Source organism: Pseudorasbora parva, chromosome 14 (assembly GCF_024679245.1).
Source record: "Pseudorasbora parva isolate DD20220531a chromosome 14, ASM2467924v1, whole genome shotgun sequence".
In the NCBI taxonomy this organism is placed as follows: Eukaryota; Metazoa; Chordata; class Actinopteri; order Cypriniformes; family Gobionidae; genus Pseudorasbora; species Pseudorasbora parva.
The window spans coordinates 8,232,407-8,248,813 of NC_090185.1; the positions used below are offsets into that span (position 1 = coordinate 8,232,407).

Below are 16,407 nucleotides of genomic sequence, written 5' to 3' on the forward strand. Positions count from 1 at the left end.
TCCAGTAAAAGTAGAAAGTCCTCCATTCAAACATCACTTGAGTAAAAGTACAAAAGTATCAGATTTAAAACGTACTCAAGTACCGAAAGTAAAAAGTAAATATTCAAATTAACTGTAAATATCAATAATTAAGCAGATAAAATCTTTTGGGACTGATATGCAATGCTTTAATTGAACAAATGATAAGATTAGATTCTGCAATTAAGAATTTGTTAGATTTGCAATTAATAGGAGACAATGAAGCACCTTAAAGCAGTATAGGGGTTAAACTTAAAACAGACATGTTCCATAACATTAGCTCCATAAAACAGATGAGGAGCAAGATACTATTAACTAATTCAAAATTGATTCAAAAGCTATAACCACAATGACATATTACATAACAATTAGTTAATAGTCATGTGCCTCAACAAAGCCCCTTTCACACTGCACGTCGGACCCGCAATATTCCCGGAACATTGCCGGGTCGCCTTCTGTGTGAAAGCAACCACATCCCGGGATTGATTACCGAATTCGACCCGGGTCGGGGACCTAGTAATATTGCGGTATTCGACCCGGGACGAGCGCTGTGTGAACAAAAGCCGAAACTAATGCCGCAACGTGTACGTAGTTATCGTGCGACTCCTAAAGCTTGTTTTTTCAATAATACAACCCTGCAGTGCCAGAAGAGCTCGTCGGTGTTTTAAACGCAGAGAGTGTTCGTATACAAAAGAAACTAAAATTAAACAAGCAGAAATGTGTGCAAACTGGACACAAGTCGAGACCACGGAGCTCCTTACTATCCGTGCTGAAGCTGAGATCGCTCGCCATTATACGTCACATCAGGATGTCACGTGTCAACTCGACCCGGGACCGTTAAGCGTTGTGTGTGAAAGTGCACATATACACATATAGTATTTCACTGGCTGTGTGAATGGACCAAATCTAGCGGCCCGGGTCGCATTTTCCGTGTATTTGCCGGAATCGCAGTGTGAAAGGGGCTCAAGTAAAGTCATACTATAATTTTGCCAATTGTTTTGATTAATGATTAATTAAACAGACAACCGAGAGTCGGAATGCATGGCTTTGAATACATGAATTTACATTATTAGTTAATGTAATATGTTATTAGGGAATTATTGATGTCATATTTAATTAATAGCAATTCATATATTACTTAATCTATTAATCATAGAGAATGTTCATTAGTTGCTGATGCAGTAATCATTAATAAATGGTTTAGTTCTTCATTAGTAATACATAAACTAATGATTATCTGTGCATTAGGCATGAATTATAATAGTGCACCTGGATTGTAAAATGTTACCAAAGTTTTCATAGTGAATAGTGTGCCGCAAAATAAAAAAGTTGGGGAAACACTGAGCTAACGTAAGTGTGGCAAACCTGACTTGTCAGCTTTTCCAAGTCTATACCTGACTGGATCATTCATGACCGACCAGACCGGTTTGGAAATCAAGTGTAATAAATACTTAATACTTGGACATGCATGGGGAAATGTATTGGAGTAAAAAGTAAACTTTGCCTTTAATATTGTAGTGAAGTAAGAGTAAAAGTAGATGCAAATAAAATATACTCAAGTAAAGTACAGATCCCTGAAAAAAATACTTAAGTAAAGTATCAAAGTATTTTTACTTGATTACTTACCACCCCTGCCTTTCATTTATATGCAGATGATACTCAAATCTATCTGCCTTTTAAACGTACTGACACAAAGGGTCTAGAAACCTTATTTGCATGTTTAAATGAAATAAAATCCTGGATGTCCGCACATTTTTTACATTTGAATGCAAGTAAAACAGAGGCTATTGTGTTTAGACCCTCTTTAGATAATGTAAAAACCATTCAAAATTTGGCTTACCTACAGTGTGAGATCAAACCTACAGTCAGGAGTTTGGGTGTTACCTTGGACTCCTCCTTTAGGCTTGACAAACATATTAACACTGTGGTTAAATCGTGTTTTTTCCATCTAAAGTTGCTAACTAGAGCCAAGTCATTCTTAACTTCAACTGAGCTTGAAAGAGTTCTGCATGCCTTCGTTCTGTCCCGTCTTGACTATTGTAATTCACTATATGCAGGATTACCTGCATTTTCGATTAGAAGGCTTCAAATGGTCCAAAAACACTGCTGCCAGATTTTTAACTGGGGTCCGCAAACGTGAACACATTACGCCAATCTTACTGTCGCTAAACTGGTTGCCTGTGCCTTACAGGGTAGATTTTAAAATATTGATGTTTGTTTTTAAAGCCTTAAACAGTCTTGCCCCTTCCTATTTATCTGAACTCGTGACTGTGAACGCGCCCGGTAGGTGTCTACGGTCCTCCAGTACCGTATTTTGTCCCAGCCTCGCTCCCGTCTGAAGTCAAGAGGGGACCGTGCATTTGCTTTTATCGGTCCGAATCTTTGGAATGGTCTTCCATTATCTTTGAGATCTTTAACAAGCATACATGATTTCAAACTTAAAGTAAAGCTACATCTTTTAGATCAGGCATCTGCCTAAATAAGTTTAAGCTGTATTTGTACTGTGTTGGGGTTTTCTTTGATATCTCTCTATGTATTTTATGTAAAGCACAGTTACCAAAATTTACCTCAGTTTTAGGCCAAACAACTCCCTCACTCTTTACTTGTGGTCTTTGCATTTGACCAATCATATGATGTATTTCTGGTATTATAACCCTGTATTAATTTACATTTACACATTTGGCAGATGCGTTTATCCAAAGTGACTTACAGTGCACTTATCACAGGGACAATCCCACTGGAGCAACACAGAGTAAAGGGTCTTGCTCAAGGGCACTGGTGGTGGCAACCGTCAGCGTATCGGTTCAGTGGTTTAGCACAGACCAACATGTCTCGTGTGTAGTCACTAGACATGGTGAATAGTAGTATGTTTTCAAGAAGCAAAGAATGCAAGATCATGCAGGCCCAAAGAAATGGCACACAGTGACATACAGCCAATAACTCTTCCTCTATTTCAGTATGATGGATGGTGGTAAACACCAGCTTCAGGTATAGTTCTTTCAGTCTGTAATACCTTGCATGAGACAGATCTGTTCAGAATGTCCTTTCCTCAAGGAAAGCAGCAGCAGCCAGCATTACACGATGGCATCACAGGTGGATTACATGTGCACACAAGTTCTTCTTTGCTACTTTTAAGTCAAGATGAACAGCATTAGATTGCCCCCTACAGGTTAATCTACAACAGCTCACTCTATAACATCTCCTTCCACCCAAGTTGACAATATTTCCTCCATAATAAATCACAATACTATGCACTATTATACAACCACCATAGTCCCCTCCCCCAATAAAATAAAATAAATAAATAAATAATTAAATTAAATTAATAAAAAATGACCTCACCATCATGAAGGGGAAACCTACTTACACACTCAAAAACCCATCACAGTGCACAGATTTTTCTTCTTTTTTCCTCCTTTTCACAATCTTTCAACAACAGTTCACTTTTTTTCTCACTTCAGTTCATAATCTTTCAAATGACCAGGCAATTTCCTGGTTCTAGGTGACCGTCTCACAACAGGGCTAACGGATTTGTTCCTGTCAGTGGTCCTCTCAGAAGTTGGAGAGGGATCCAGCTGTTTCAAAGGGATTGGTTTCACCAGAAATGTCCTCAGCCCCCGGTTCCTCAGTCTCTTTAGCAACTATCAGATCAGAGTGATCAGGGAAATATCTACAGTCCATGTCCTCTGAAAGATTCACAAGCAATTTCTGCCAGCCATGAATTTGGTCCACTTGTCTTCGGACCAATCTCCCATCACCAAGCATCACTTTATAAGAAAGTGGTCAAGCCACAGTCTCTGTGTGCCCAGGAATCCATTTTGGATCTCCAACACCAAATCTCCGTTCATGGGCATTTTTATCACGATGGACTTCTTGCTTTTGTTGTTGCTCCTGAATCTTTCTAGTTGACTCTTCTATTCAAAGATATCCCCTTTGGTCTCTTCAAATATGGAACTTGTTGTTAGGGAGCTTGACAATTGTTGCTAGGGTGTTGTTACAGAGTGTCCAAGAAGATAATTAAGATTGAATGATTGAGTCAAATGAGCCCACGGCCATCTCTATGACACTGCTGCAAAGATATCCATCTGGGCCTTTATAATGGCAGTTTATAGGATCAGTTGCTAGGGTGCTCTTAATGGTTGCTAGGGCATGGCTTGATAGCTTCATGATGATCCTGAGAGACTGATTGGTTGCATGAGTTAAATAAGCCCACCTCCCACATCTCTATGACATTGTGATCCAGAGTTATGCTTAATAAAGTATTTCTATGCAAGTTCCCATAGTAGGAAAAATACACATGAGCACTTCCTGTTTCATGGGTCGCGTCTTCACCATAGTGTGTCTATAGGACAGCTCTTGCGTCCCAGGGGTAAAACTTGAGGGGTAGAACAGCCTCTTCAAATGTGGTGACCCATGTCTCTACGAAATCCTCGTTTATATCCTATCAAAGTTCACCCCCATTTTTTGCCCACTGTGCAAACATTGTACGCCCGATCACTTATAAAAGTCAAAGCACATCTCTCTTAAAAAAGCTGTATGATTTGACACCACATTAATGGGTCAATGACAAACTCAAGAGAACAATAGTGATGCTTTGCTCCACAAGCATGACTGCAGTTTATAATCAACAGTGAATTAGAACTTAAAGGGGGGGTGAAATGCTGTTTCATGCATACTGATCTTTTTACACTGTTAAAGACTCGGAATCCCATACAAAACATGGACAAAGTTTCAAAAGTTAAGGTGGACGTTTGATGGGAGTATTTCTTTGTCAAAAATACTACTTCCGGTTAGTCATAAGTTTCGGCAAGTTTTTTGCGATCATGCGTCCCCTTTGACGTTAATGGGGGCGGAATTTCCTTGTATGGGCCTTACGGACAATTCTACCGGAAGAGCGTGAGAGAGAGAGAGAGGGAGAGAGCGAAAGCAACAGGCTATGCCCATCAAAGCGCTGGCTCGTAGGCTGCGCTGCACAGGTAATGTGCACAATTAACAATGACATCAAAAAGTGCGTTTTTGGTTGCCAGACCAAGACAGTCCTGCACAGATTCCCCCAAAACCCCGCGGTAAGGCAACAGTGGATGGAATTTGCTTTTCCGGATCAGCAACTGAGTTGCGCGAATGTTTATATCTGTTCGCTGCATTTCGGTGCCGACTGTTTCATAAACAAGGCCCAGCTTGACGCCGGATTTTCCAATCGCCTAATGCTGAAGGATGGAGCAGTCCCAACGTTAGAACCGCAGGCGGTGAGTGAGACTGCTTCAAATGTCTGTGTCTATGCTCATCAAGTAGCCCAAACATGATCACGTATAGTTACTATATATACACACGTCATTATTTAGCTCCGCTCACACGATACGCCCCCACCCGCTCGGCTTTTTTCGGAAAGACTCGGAACAGCGCATCTTTCTTATATAATTATTAAAAAAATAAAGACTTTTCGGAGATATGCAGGATGCAATGCTACTCTATAGGTACTCAAGATTGACATGACACTGACTGAAACTGAGTGTTTCACCCCCCCTTTAAATGGTACAACTTGTAAAATAATCAATACTGTCTGTCCCTAAGAACAGATTAAGACTTGAAGTGAGAAAGAACAACACTTACAGGAACACACACATGTGGGTGAGGGTGTGGTGGTCAAATCCGGTGGGGGAGGATTCACACTCAGCACTATATTAATATCACAGTTTAACACTTGAGTTAGTTCACTGTGTGTGTTCACATATTTCAGTGTTATTTGAGATGGTTCATCTGTTTATTTTGTGCTGCGTGTGGCATATGGCTGGTAAGTTTATTTCTTTTAAGACATTACATTATGCTTTAGCTTTAACACAAAGTAATCAGCTTTTTCTAATCAACAAAGGTATTTGCATTCTCTGTTATTCCTAAATAAAAGATGCACAAAATAAGCAGAAATGAATTTGATTCCACACTTTTAACAACATTTGAAAATATAATAAAAGTTCACAATGAAAGTGTTAAAAAACTACAAACATGGCAGATGTGCGAGTCCGGCGGTTAAGAGGTTTAGATAAAGGGGTTAAAGTGACTAATAATCAACATTTAACCCGATAAAAAATATTTATTTAATATTTTCCTCATTATATTTCATCTGCAACACTGAACCTGTATAAAGATCTGTTTGGCCATTAACTTTATATTCATCGTTGTATTAATATGAGGAGAGTCTCATGAAAGACCCACGACTGCAGATCAATGAGCTGCTTCTTTTCTCTCTGATACTGAAGGAAATGAAATGAAGTGTGGAGGATGTTAACTGAAGATGATTGACAGGTCAGTTTACAGTGACAGGATGTGTAACTAAGTGACAGAGGCTGTCCGTTAAAGACTGTGATGTGATAGTACGTCCCACAGCTTTACTCTTACACATTCAGAAGTACTTTTTCTTCAAAAAAAGATTATCTTCAAATAAACTATTATTAAATGATCCCAAGAGCACGTCTTAAATCTAAGGGTGACCACACTTTCGCTTTCACTGGCCAGATTATGGATTATGGAATAACCGTCCTTTTGCGGTTATATCATCCCCGACGCCAAGTACCTTCAAGTGCTGCTTAAAGTCATACCTGTTCTTGCTCGCAGTTTAAACTTTTAATAGATGTTTTATTGCTTGTTGTTTTTATTTGGTTTGATTTTCATTTTTATTTATCATTGTTTTGTAATGTACAGCACTTTTGAGTTACTGCCTGAAGAGGGCTCTGTATGGAAGCCCGTGTACGCCACTAAATTAAAAAAATAATAATAATAATTGCGACTTTTTATCTCACAATTCTGATTTTTTTCCTCACAATTGCGAATTGTAAAGTCACAATTCTGAGATATAAAGTCGCAATTGCGAGTTATAAAGTCATTGATCTGCCGCGTCCCGACCCATGAGTTGTGTCTTGAACACATTATAATAAGTATTTTAACTGTAGTTTTAGCTGATAATGATGGAATGATTGTCTTATTACCTGAGTGGCATTAATATCTCTGAGCAAACGCGCTCTTGGGGGGATTTTAAATGCAAGCTTTGGCACTAAAACAGAACGGATGATAACGTTCATATTCTGATGTGTTATTATGGAAATATAATCCCCAGAACATCACCACCCTCAGAATGTGCTGTAATTCACGATTTCCTTACAGAACGAGTGTGTTCAGTAATGACACGTCCAGTTGGGCCTATGACATGTCGCTGTACATACAGTCACCTGAGCGTGGCGCTGCTGGGATCATATTTCATAAATAACGAATCATTAATAGCATATTTCATTAATAACGCATCAGAATATGCTGTAAGGCAGGATTTCGTTTGAGAATGAATTGTATTGACCTCCATATGTGCTCGGTTTTGATCATATTTGAAATAATAAATGAATCGATCTTTGGCTATCTGTTACAAATTCTAATAAAGTAATATAATCGCATATCATTAAATCTCAGCTGCAAACATTATATAATGTCATATTTCTATGTGCTTTAAATATGTAAGACATGTTAAATGCATCAAATGATAAATATGTACACTGGCACACTTATAGCTTACTATACTATTTATTTGACAAGAACCTCTTACTCCATTCCCTGACTGTTAATTCTATATTATAGCCTATTCTGTTCCATAGCACACATGTACATACAAATTTGTCTATTTGTGTGTATTATGCATACGTGTATCTCACTCATTCATTTATTTTTATTCTCTATTGTGTAGCTACTGGGGTATACTGGAAACTTCTGTCACTAAGACAGATTTCTTGTGTGTGCAAAAATGGCAACTAAGCTCCTATATTGATTCTTTCTGATTCTGGTGTCACATGCGCCATTTATTGAAACAGTATCATTTTATCTTTTTAACGTTTAATGAAAACTGCTGCCCGATCACAACACGTCAGTGCTCTGTCGGTACATACAGTCACCTGAGGGTGGCGCTATTCTGGGATCATATTTCATTAATAACGCATCATATGCTGTAATGCAGGATTTTGAGAATAGAAAATAAATGCAAAGGGGTACTCTGGTTGAATTTGTCACGTGGGCCTTTTATTAAAACATATAAGATTATTATTTACAGGAGTAGGCTTTTAATGAAAACTGCTCCATCTCAACCTCATATTTCTGTTGCAACTGTTCGGCAGCAGAACTCACTGTTTCTCTGTCAGGTTCAACACCATTCAACCGCACGTGTGTGCGTGTGTGTGCGCGCACCAATAACCTTGACATTGAGGTTTGAACTGAAGTGGTAACGGAGCCTTTTACAATTAATTTATTATTTCAAATATTTACATTTACATTTATGCATTTAGCAGACGCTTTTATCCAAAGCGACTTACAACTCAGGAGAACAGGAAGCCATCCGTCAAGAAGAGGCAACGAAACACAAAAAAGTGCCCTAAATCCCAAGATTTGTACACTGCTCAGAGTAGCAAAGACCAGAAAAGGAAAGAAGAAAGGAGAAATAGAGGGGGAAAGAGGGTTTTTTTATGTAAGATTAAGTGCTCACGGAAGAGATGAGTTTGTACCTGTCTTTTGAATGAACTGAGTGATTCTGTTGTGCGTATGGAGGACGGAAGATCGTTCCACCAACCAGGAACAATGAAAGAAAAAGTTCTAGAGAGGGATTTCATGCCTCTCTGTGATGGTACCACAAGCCTTCGCTCATTAGCTGAGCGAAGGCTTCTGGTGGGGGTGTAGACTCGTAGGAGTGAGTCGAAGTATGCGGATGCTGAGCTTGTGGAAGATCCATGAGCAAGAGTCAGGGCTTTGAATTTGATCCGGGCAGCGAGTGGTAGCCAATGCAGAGAGATGAATAGAGGTGTGACATGAGCCCTTTTGGGCTCATTGAATACAAGACGTGCCGCAGCGTTCTGGATCATTTGCAACGGTTTGATTGCACAAGATGGAAGTCCAGTCAGAAGCGCATTGCAATAGTCAAGTCTAGAAATGACCAGGGCTTGGACAAGAAGCTGTGTTGCATGCTCCGTAAGGAACGGTCTGATTTTCCTGATGTTGTGCAATGCAAACCTGCATGACCGAGCCGTCTTCGAGATGTGGTCTTTGAAGCACAGCTGGTCATCAAAGATTACTCCAAGATTTCTGACCGACCCCGAAGGAGTAATCAGAGATGAACCTAGCTGGATGGTAAAATCATGTTGTATGGTGGGGTTAGCAGGGAAAACAAGCAGCTCAGTCTTTGCTAGATTGAGCTGCAGGTGATGTTTTTTCATCCATGCTGAGATGTCCGCCAGACAGCTTGAGATTCGTGCAGCTACTGTGGGATCACTTGGTTGAAATGAGAGGTAGAGCTGTGCGTCATCAGCATAGCAATGATATGAGAGGCCATGTGCCTGAATGATGGGTCCCAGTGATGTAGTGTAAATGGAGAAGAGGAGAGGTCCAAGCACTGAGCCCTGAGGAACCCCCGTGGTCAGTTGATGTGTTTTGGATACCTCTCCACTCCAGGCAACCTTAAAAGACCTACCTGTGAGATGGGATTCAAACCAGTGGAGAGGAGTCCCTGTGATGCCCAGTGATGAGAGGGTGGACAGAAGAATCTGATGATTCACAGTTTCAAAGGCAGCAGACAGATCAAGGAGGATGAGGACTGATGATTTGGATGCAGCTTTTGCCATCCGCAGGGCTTCAGAAACTGACAATAATGCCATCTCAGTTGAGTGGCCCTTTTTGAAGCCTGACTGGTTTACGTCCAGTTGATTAGACTGTGAGAGGAAAGATGAGACCTGGTTGAAAACAACTCTTTCAAGTGTTTTCGCAATGAATGGTAGGAGAGAAACAGGTCTGTAGTTCTCTACAAGCGATGTGTCTAATGTGGGTTTTTTAAGCAGTGGGGTTACTCGAGCCTGCTTGAATGTGGTAGGGAAGATGCCGGTGGAGAGAGATGTGTTGATGATGTGTGTGAGTGCTGGTAAGAGTGTAGGGGAGATGGCTTGTAGGAGATGTGAGGGGATGGGGGCAGGTAGTGGGATGGCTGGAGAGGAGAAGCTTAGATACTTCGTCCTCAGTGAGTGTAGAGAAGGAGGAGAGAAGATGTTTGGCCGTGGATGTGGCTGATTCAAAAGTGTGTGTGTGTGTGGAGGTGTGAACTGACTGCTGATGAGTGTGGTTTTGTTTGTGAAAAAATTGGCAAGATCGTCTGCAGATAGAGAGGTGGTGGGAGGTGGTGGAGGGGGACAGAGGAGAGAGGTGAACGTTCTGAAAAGTGTGCGTGAGTCTGAGGTGCTTTTGATTTTGTTGTGAAAATATGAGGATTTAGCTGTATGGACGTCCTGTGAGAAGGAAATGAGCAGAGATTGGTACTTACTCAGGTCAGATGGGTCGTTTGATTTGCGCCATTTTCTCTCTGCTGCCCTAAGTTTGGTCCGGTGTTCACGAAGAACATCAGATAACCAAGGGTTAGAGGGAGTAGCGCGAGCTGGCCTAGAAGACAGAGGGCAGATAGTATCTAGACAAGCGGTTAAAGTGGAACATAAAGTGTCTGTTGCAGTGTTGACATCCATAGAGGAGAATTGTGTGGGTGACGGAAGAGAGGATGACACAACGGAGGAGAGGTGAGAGGGAGAAAGAGAATGCAGGTTTCGTCTGAAACTAACTGGTAGAGGAAGTGGAAGTGTACGAGTAGTGAGATGTAGATTAAATGTGATGAAGTAATGATCAGAGAAGTGTAAGGGTTTGACCAAAGTGTTTTCTGTAGTGCAGTTGCGTATGTAGATGAGGTCAAAATATGATCAAAACCGAGCATATGGAGGTCAATAAAATTCATTCTCAAACGAAATCCTGCATTACAGCATATTCTGATGTGTTATTAATGAAATATGCTATTAATGATTCGTTATTAATGAAATATGATCCCAGCAGCGCCACGCTCAGGTGACTGTATGTATAGCGACATGTCATATGCCCAAGTGGACGTGTGACTGAACACACTCGTTCTCTAAGGGAATCGTGAATTACAGCACATTCTGAGGGTGGTGATGTTCTGGGGATTATATTTCCATAATAACACATCAGAATATGAACGTTATCATCCGTTCTGTTTTAGTGCCAAAGCTTGCATTTAAAATCCCCCCAAGAGCGCGTTTGCTCAGAGATATTAATGCCACTCAGGTAATAAGACAATCATTCCATCATTATCAGCTAAAACTACAGTTAAAATCCTTATTATAATGTGTTCAAGACACAACTCATGGGTCGGGACGTGGCAGATCAATGACTTTATAACTCGCAATTGTGAGATATTGTGAGATAAAAAGTCGCAATTATTATTATTTTTTTTTATTATTTAGTGCCGGAAATGGGCTTCCATACTATGCAAATACAAAAGTAAAAAAAAAAAAAATCTGTGTGTTCTTCAGGTGTGTTTGGTGAGTCAGTGTCAGTGATGGAGGGAGATTCTGTCACTCTAAACACTGATCTCACTGAAATACAGGAAGACGACGGCATACTGTGGAAATATGGAGCTGATTACTCTCGGATAGCTAAAATCAGCATTGAGAACCGAATCTTCTTCACATCTGATGGTCCTGATGGGAGATTCAGAGACAGACTGAAGCTGGATCATCAAACTGGATCTCTGACCATCACAAACATCTCAACTGAACATGCTGGAGACTATAAACTAGAGATAAAGGGAGTGATATCGTCATCAAAAACATTCAGTGTTTCTGTCTATGGTGAGGAGAGATATTTTGTCTCGTCCTTCAAATATTCTTATTTTACATACCAACATTTTTTTTTTCTGATAGAAACACTCAGTGATCACAAAACACAGTGAATGGGAAATAAGATTGTAAATGATATGTATTAATATATGTTTATTCTCTCATGTTTCTCAGCTCGTCTGCCTGTTCCTGTCATCAGTAACTCTTCTCACTGCTCTTCATCTTCATCCTCCTCATGTTCACTGGTGTGTTCGGTGTTGAATGTGAGTCATGTGACTCTCTCCTGGTTCAAAGGAAACAGTTTATTGTCCAGCATCAGTGTGTCTGATCTCAGCATCAGTCTCTCTCTACCTCTGGAGGTGGAATATCAGGATAAAAACACCTACAGCTGTGTGCTGAACAATCCCATCAGCAACCAGACCAGACATCCCAACATCACTCAACTCTGCCACACATGTGCAGGTACGGCAGCACGATATTAGTTGCATTAATTCACTGAATTAATTTGTTAGACAAACTTCTGAAAAGTATTTACTATTTAATTCCTCAAAATGAAATGCAGCCAAATATCAATCAGACAAGTAAAAACAGTCTGGATAAGAGGCTGAATATAGTGTATTAATACAGACATCAACAGAGGAGTATTTAACATTTAAATATAGCCGAAATCATTTAGATACAAAACTTGGTATGACTGACTGAATATTCATATTATAATTTCTAAATTTTACAAAGTGAACCATATAGTCTGAAAACACATAGGCCTTATTAGATTGCACACAATCATGAGAGAGAGAGAGAGAGAGAGAGAGAGAGAGAGAGAGAGAGAGAGAGAGAGAGAGAGAGAGAGAGATTTCAATACCTTAGTATAATAGTCTGGCCTTTATCATTCTGACATTCCGAGATGCATGCCGGTTAGAAATGTGTCCGAGGGCGGTCCGCCTTGCTCTGACGTCATGCTGACGTCTGTCAAAAATCTCTCGCCAGCGAAAGGCGGATGTGTCGGATTCTGCAGTCGAGCGCAGCTGCTCTCCACCGAATGCGCGGAGAAAAAGCACGACTTACTGACGACTTAAAGGGGGGGTGAAACACTCAGTGTCAGTCAATCTCATGTCAATCTTGAGTACCTATAGAGTAGTATTGCATCCTTCATATCTCAGAAAAGTCTTTAGTTTTATTATATTTATAAAAGAAATATAGGCTGTACCGAGTCTTTCCGGAAAAAAACGAGTGGCTGGAGGCGAATCGTGTGGGCGGAGCTAAAGAATGACGAGCGCGCGCAAAGCGGTGACGTCCTCAAGCGTGGAGAAACTCATGGCTATCGATTCTCAGCTAATAGATATATGATCCAGAATCAGATCCGGAGGCTGAAATAAATTAAACAGGAGAAACAGCAACAGCAGGACGTCCGTCTCTGTGGTATGGACTGTATTTAGTGGCCTGTCAACATTTCTGTGTGTTTACTCGCAGTTTATGAGGACATGATTCGGTTTATGGACTATTGTATGCGACTAAACCTTAGCAGTAGCAAGCAAAACGGTTTTGCACGTCAGACTAGTGTAACGTTATACAGAGAACAGCAATGGAGTAACCGTTAGCGCATTTGAATGACGAAGCACGCGATCGTGTCGTTTACTGATGTTTACTCACGCGACGATAGCCAACAGCACAGACATTTGAAGCAGTTTTACTCACCGGCTGCTTCCAAAGCAGGACCGAACCTTTATCGCTGGGACCGCTCCGTCAAAAACACACTTCTTTGGTATGATTTGGTGAAGTCCTGTGACAGCAGTGACCGTGGAGATCCACTTTTGCGATGCGACTGAAGCGATGTTGTGAAGCTTCCCGTCATTTCTGCGTTCAAATCGGTTCAAATGCAGCGCTGCCTTCCCGGAATGCTGTGCTGAAGCGTTGAAGTCGCTCGACGTCACCCATAGGAATAAAGTGGAGCGCGGCGCGCCACATAAGTGTTCAAGGACGACTGGATCTGCACCTGAGAGTGTTTATGGGCGTGCATTTCCTCTCTCGCTCTAGTCACGCGCGCGCGCACCCTACTGGGAGAAGAGCCCGTACGGCCCATACAAGGACCTTCCGCTCTATTAACGTCAAGCCGACCCATACTCGAAAAAAACTCTCGGAAACTTGTGAGAAACCGGAAGGAGTATTTTTGACACAGAAATACTCCATCAAACGTCCAACATTAGTTTTTGAAACTTTGTCTATGTTTAGGATGGGAATCCAAGTCTTTAACAGTGTAAAAAGCTCAGTATGCATGAAACAGCATTTCACCCCCCCTTCAAAGTGGAGTGGAACGCAGCACTAGATTACCCCCTTAGTTCAGCGGTGCTTTATAGTTTCCTGGTCAATGACGTCACCCAGCTGTGACGTACAGGCACGCCATTGGACTGATTTCACGAGCGCTTCACGACACAATCACAAAAAGGGAACCACACTTATGTTTTATAATTGTTCATTTGTTTTGTTTTGATTTTTGTTGTTGTTTAGTTTTTTCAGAAGTCCACGCCCACTGCTGTGATTCTGCTGAAGCTGTGCTCCGATTGGTCGTAACTGCGCTGATGGGCGTGGCTGCTGCGGCTGCTGCTGTTCTTCTGATCAATGACGTCAGAGCTACAAGAGCTAAAACGGAGAAAACAGAACAGATGTCATAAATATATAGTGATATATTGCAGTTTTAAAATGTAAACTAATTGTTTATTGATTGTGAAGCTTACCTATTCCCTCTGAGAACTGGAGTGTAAACGTTAATAATCTGAATCTGGTGTATTAAAGCCATCTGGTGGCCAAAACCAGGAACATTCTTAAAAATATATATTTTTTTATAATGCCATTAATGTCACATTTCTTTAATTACATTGCTTAATTGATGTTATGTTACTGTTTTCATTTTGATGTAGACTATAGGCTTATGTATGCAGCATCCCCACAGATATAAATGTACAAATATGTCACGCCAATAAATCAACTGAATATTAAATTTTAATTTAACGGTGTAACAAAAGAGTCAACGTTATTTCTGTACTTGATTTGAGTATTCATAAACAGATATTATATATTTTAAGACTGGATCAAAGATTGATGTTACATGTGCAGGGATGTTCCCAAAGGAAGCCGCTGAAAGACTCAGAAATGAAACTATAACATATTTTGAACACTAGAGGAAGGCTGAGTCCGACATCACACCTAACCCTCAAATAAAGCCTTTATTTTCAGATTCAGCCATATTCCAATATGAACATGAAATTAATATTGAGATGAACTGACAATTGAGTTCCCTTTCGAGAGAGGTTCCTCGTATTACGTATGGGAAAAACTCCTTTTCTCGAGAATGTGAAGCAAAACTTTTAATAAAGGTATCTATGTAAAGCGCAGTGAGCTGCACGGCCATAGCCCAGCGCGAGGAGCGCTCTGATTGGCCGGGCTGCGGCAACTGCAGGAACCTATGGTGAGGCGGCTGAGAGGAACGAACCAATGGGGGGCGTTCCAGAAGCCCGCCGAAAAAGGTGCTTATATTTGCATACAGGAGGCTATATAAGACCCTAATTCGCCATAGGTGTCAGATTTTATCTCCTTCAGCGATACCTTCGCTGGTCTCCGGAAGAAGCACCGCCGTTGAAAAGGCACCAGCGGAACCTGCAGCTGAGGACGACGGACTCCCTCTCCGCCTTCTCTGCCGTTCCAGGTACGCCATCCGGCGTTATATATCCTTTAAACTGTGTCTATGATGAGTGTTATATGTGTTTGTGTGTGTGTTGCCGCTGCAACGCCACTTCTAGAGCTTACAGGCTTGTTCTACTCGAGGACTCTCTCGTTCCGCCGCGTCGTTAAGCGCCGCGGAAAGACGGAGCTCTTCTCACTCTCCCTCTGCTCTCGTCCCGTCGCGCGGAATAGCGCCGCGGAAAGAGAGAATGTTAGAGGACATGAGCACACTCAAGCCGAAGCTCTCTTCACTCTGCCGCCGCCGCGGCTCTTCTTCCGCCGCTGCCACAGAGTTGTTCCCACTCTTCTCTCATTCCGTCGCGCTACAGCCGCGGACAGAGAATACTAGAGTGAATAGGCGAACTCGAGCCGAAGCTCTCGTCACTATACCGTCGCGCTGAGGAGGCGCCGCGGACAGACGGAGTTTTTCCTTAGTCTTCCTCTTCTCTAGTTCAGTCGCGATATCGCCGCGGACAGAGAATACTAGAGTGAATAAACAAACTCGAGCCGAAGCTCTCGCCGTGCTAGAAGCGCCGCGGACAGAGTTTTACCTCACGCTTCCAATTCTCTCGTCCTGTCGCTCTATCGCCGCGGACAGAGAATGCTAGAGTGAATAAACAAACTCGAGCCGAAGCTCTCGCCGTGCTAGAAGCGCCGCGGACAGAGTTTTACCTCACGCTTCCAATTCTCTCGTCCTGTCGCTCTATCGCCGCGGACAGAGAATGCTAGAGTGAATAAACAAACTCGAGCCGAAGCTCTCGCCGTGCTAGAAGCGCCGCGGACAGAGTTTTACCTCACGCTTCCAATTCTCTCGTCCTGTCGCTCTATCGCCGCGGACAGAGAATACTAGAGTGAATAAACAAACTCGAGCCGAAGCTCTCGCCGTGCTAGAAGCGCCGCGGACAGAGTTTTACCTCACGCTTCCAATTCTCTCGTCCTGTCGCTCTATCGCCGCGGACAGAGAATACTAGAGTGAATTAACTAA

General features: G+C 41.8%; 1 protein-coding gene across 1 annotated transcript; it reads left to right on the forward strand.

Moving 5' to 3' along the window:
* Positions 1-10,576: 10,576 nt before the first annotated feature.
* LOC137040707 (SLAM family member 5-like) lies at positions 10,577-12,781 on the forward strand. The gene is made up of 4 exons (XM_067416480.1): positions 10,577-10,595; positions 11,400-11,717; positions 11,880-12,167; positions 12,693-12,781. Exons 1-4 carry the CDS (start codon positions 10,577-10,579, stop codon positions 12,779-12,781), a joined length of 714 nt encoding a protein of 237 aa, XP_067272581.1.
* The last annotated feature ends 3,626 nt before the right edge of the window (positions 12,782-16,407 follow it).

Bases quoted from the DNA above. Each gene is read 5' to 3' on its own strand.
- LOC137040707 (XM_067416480.1), top strand. The intron at 11,718-11,879 runs GTGAGGAGAGAT...CATGTTTCTCAG, and splicing joins ATTCAGTGTTTCTGTCTATG to CTCGTCTGCCTGTTCCTGTC. The intron at 12,168-12,692 runs GTACGGCAGCAC...ATCTCTCGCCAG, and splicing joins ACTCTGCCACACATGTGCAG to CGAAAGGCGGATGTGTCGGA.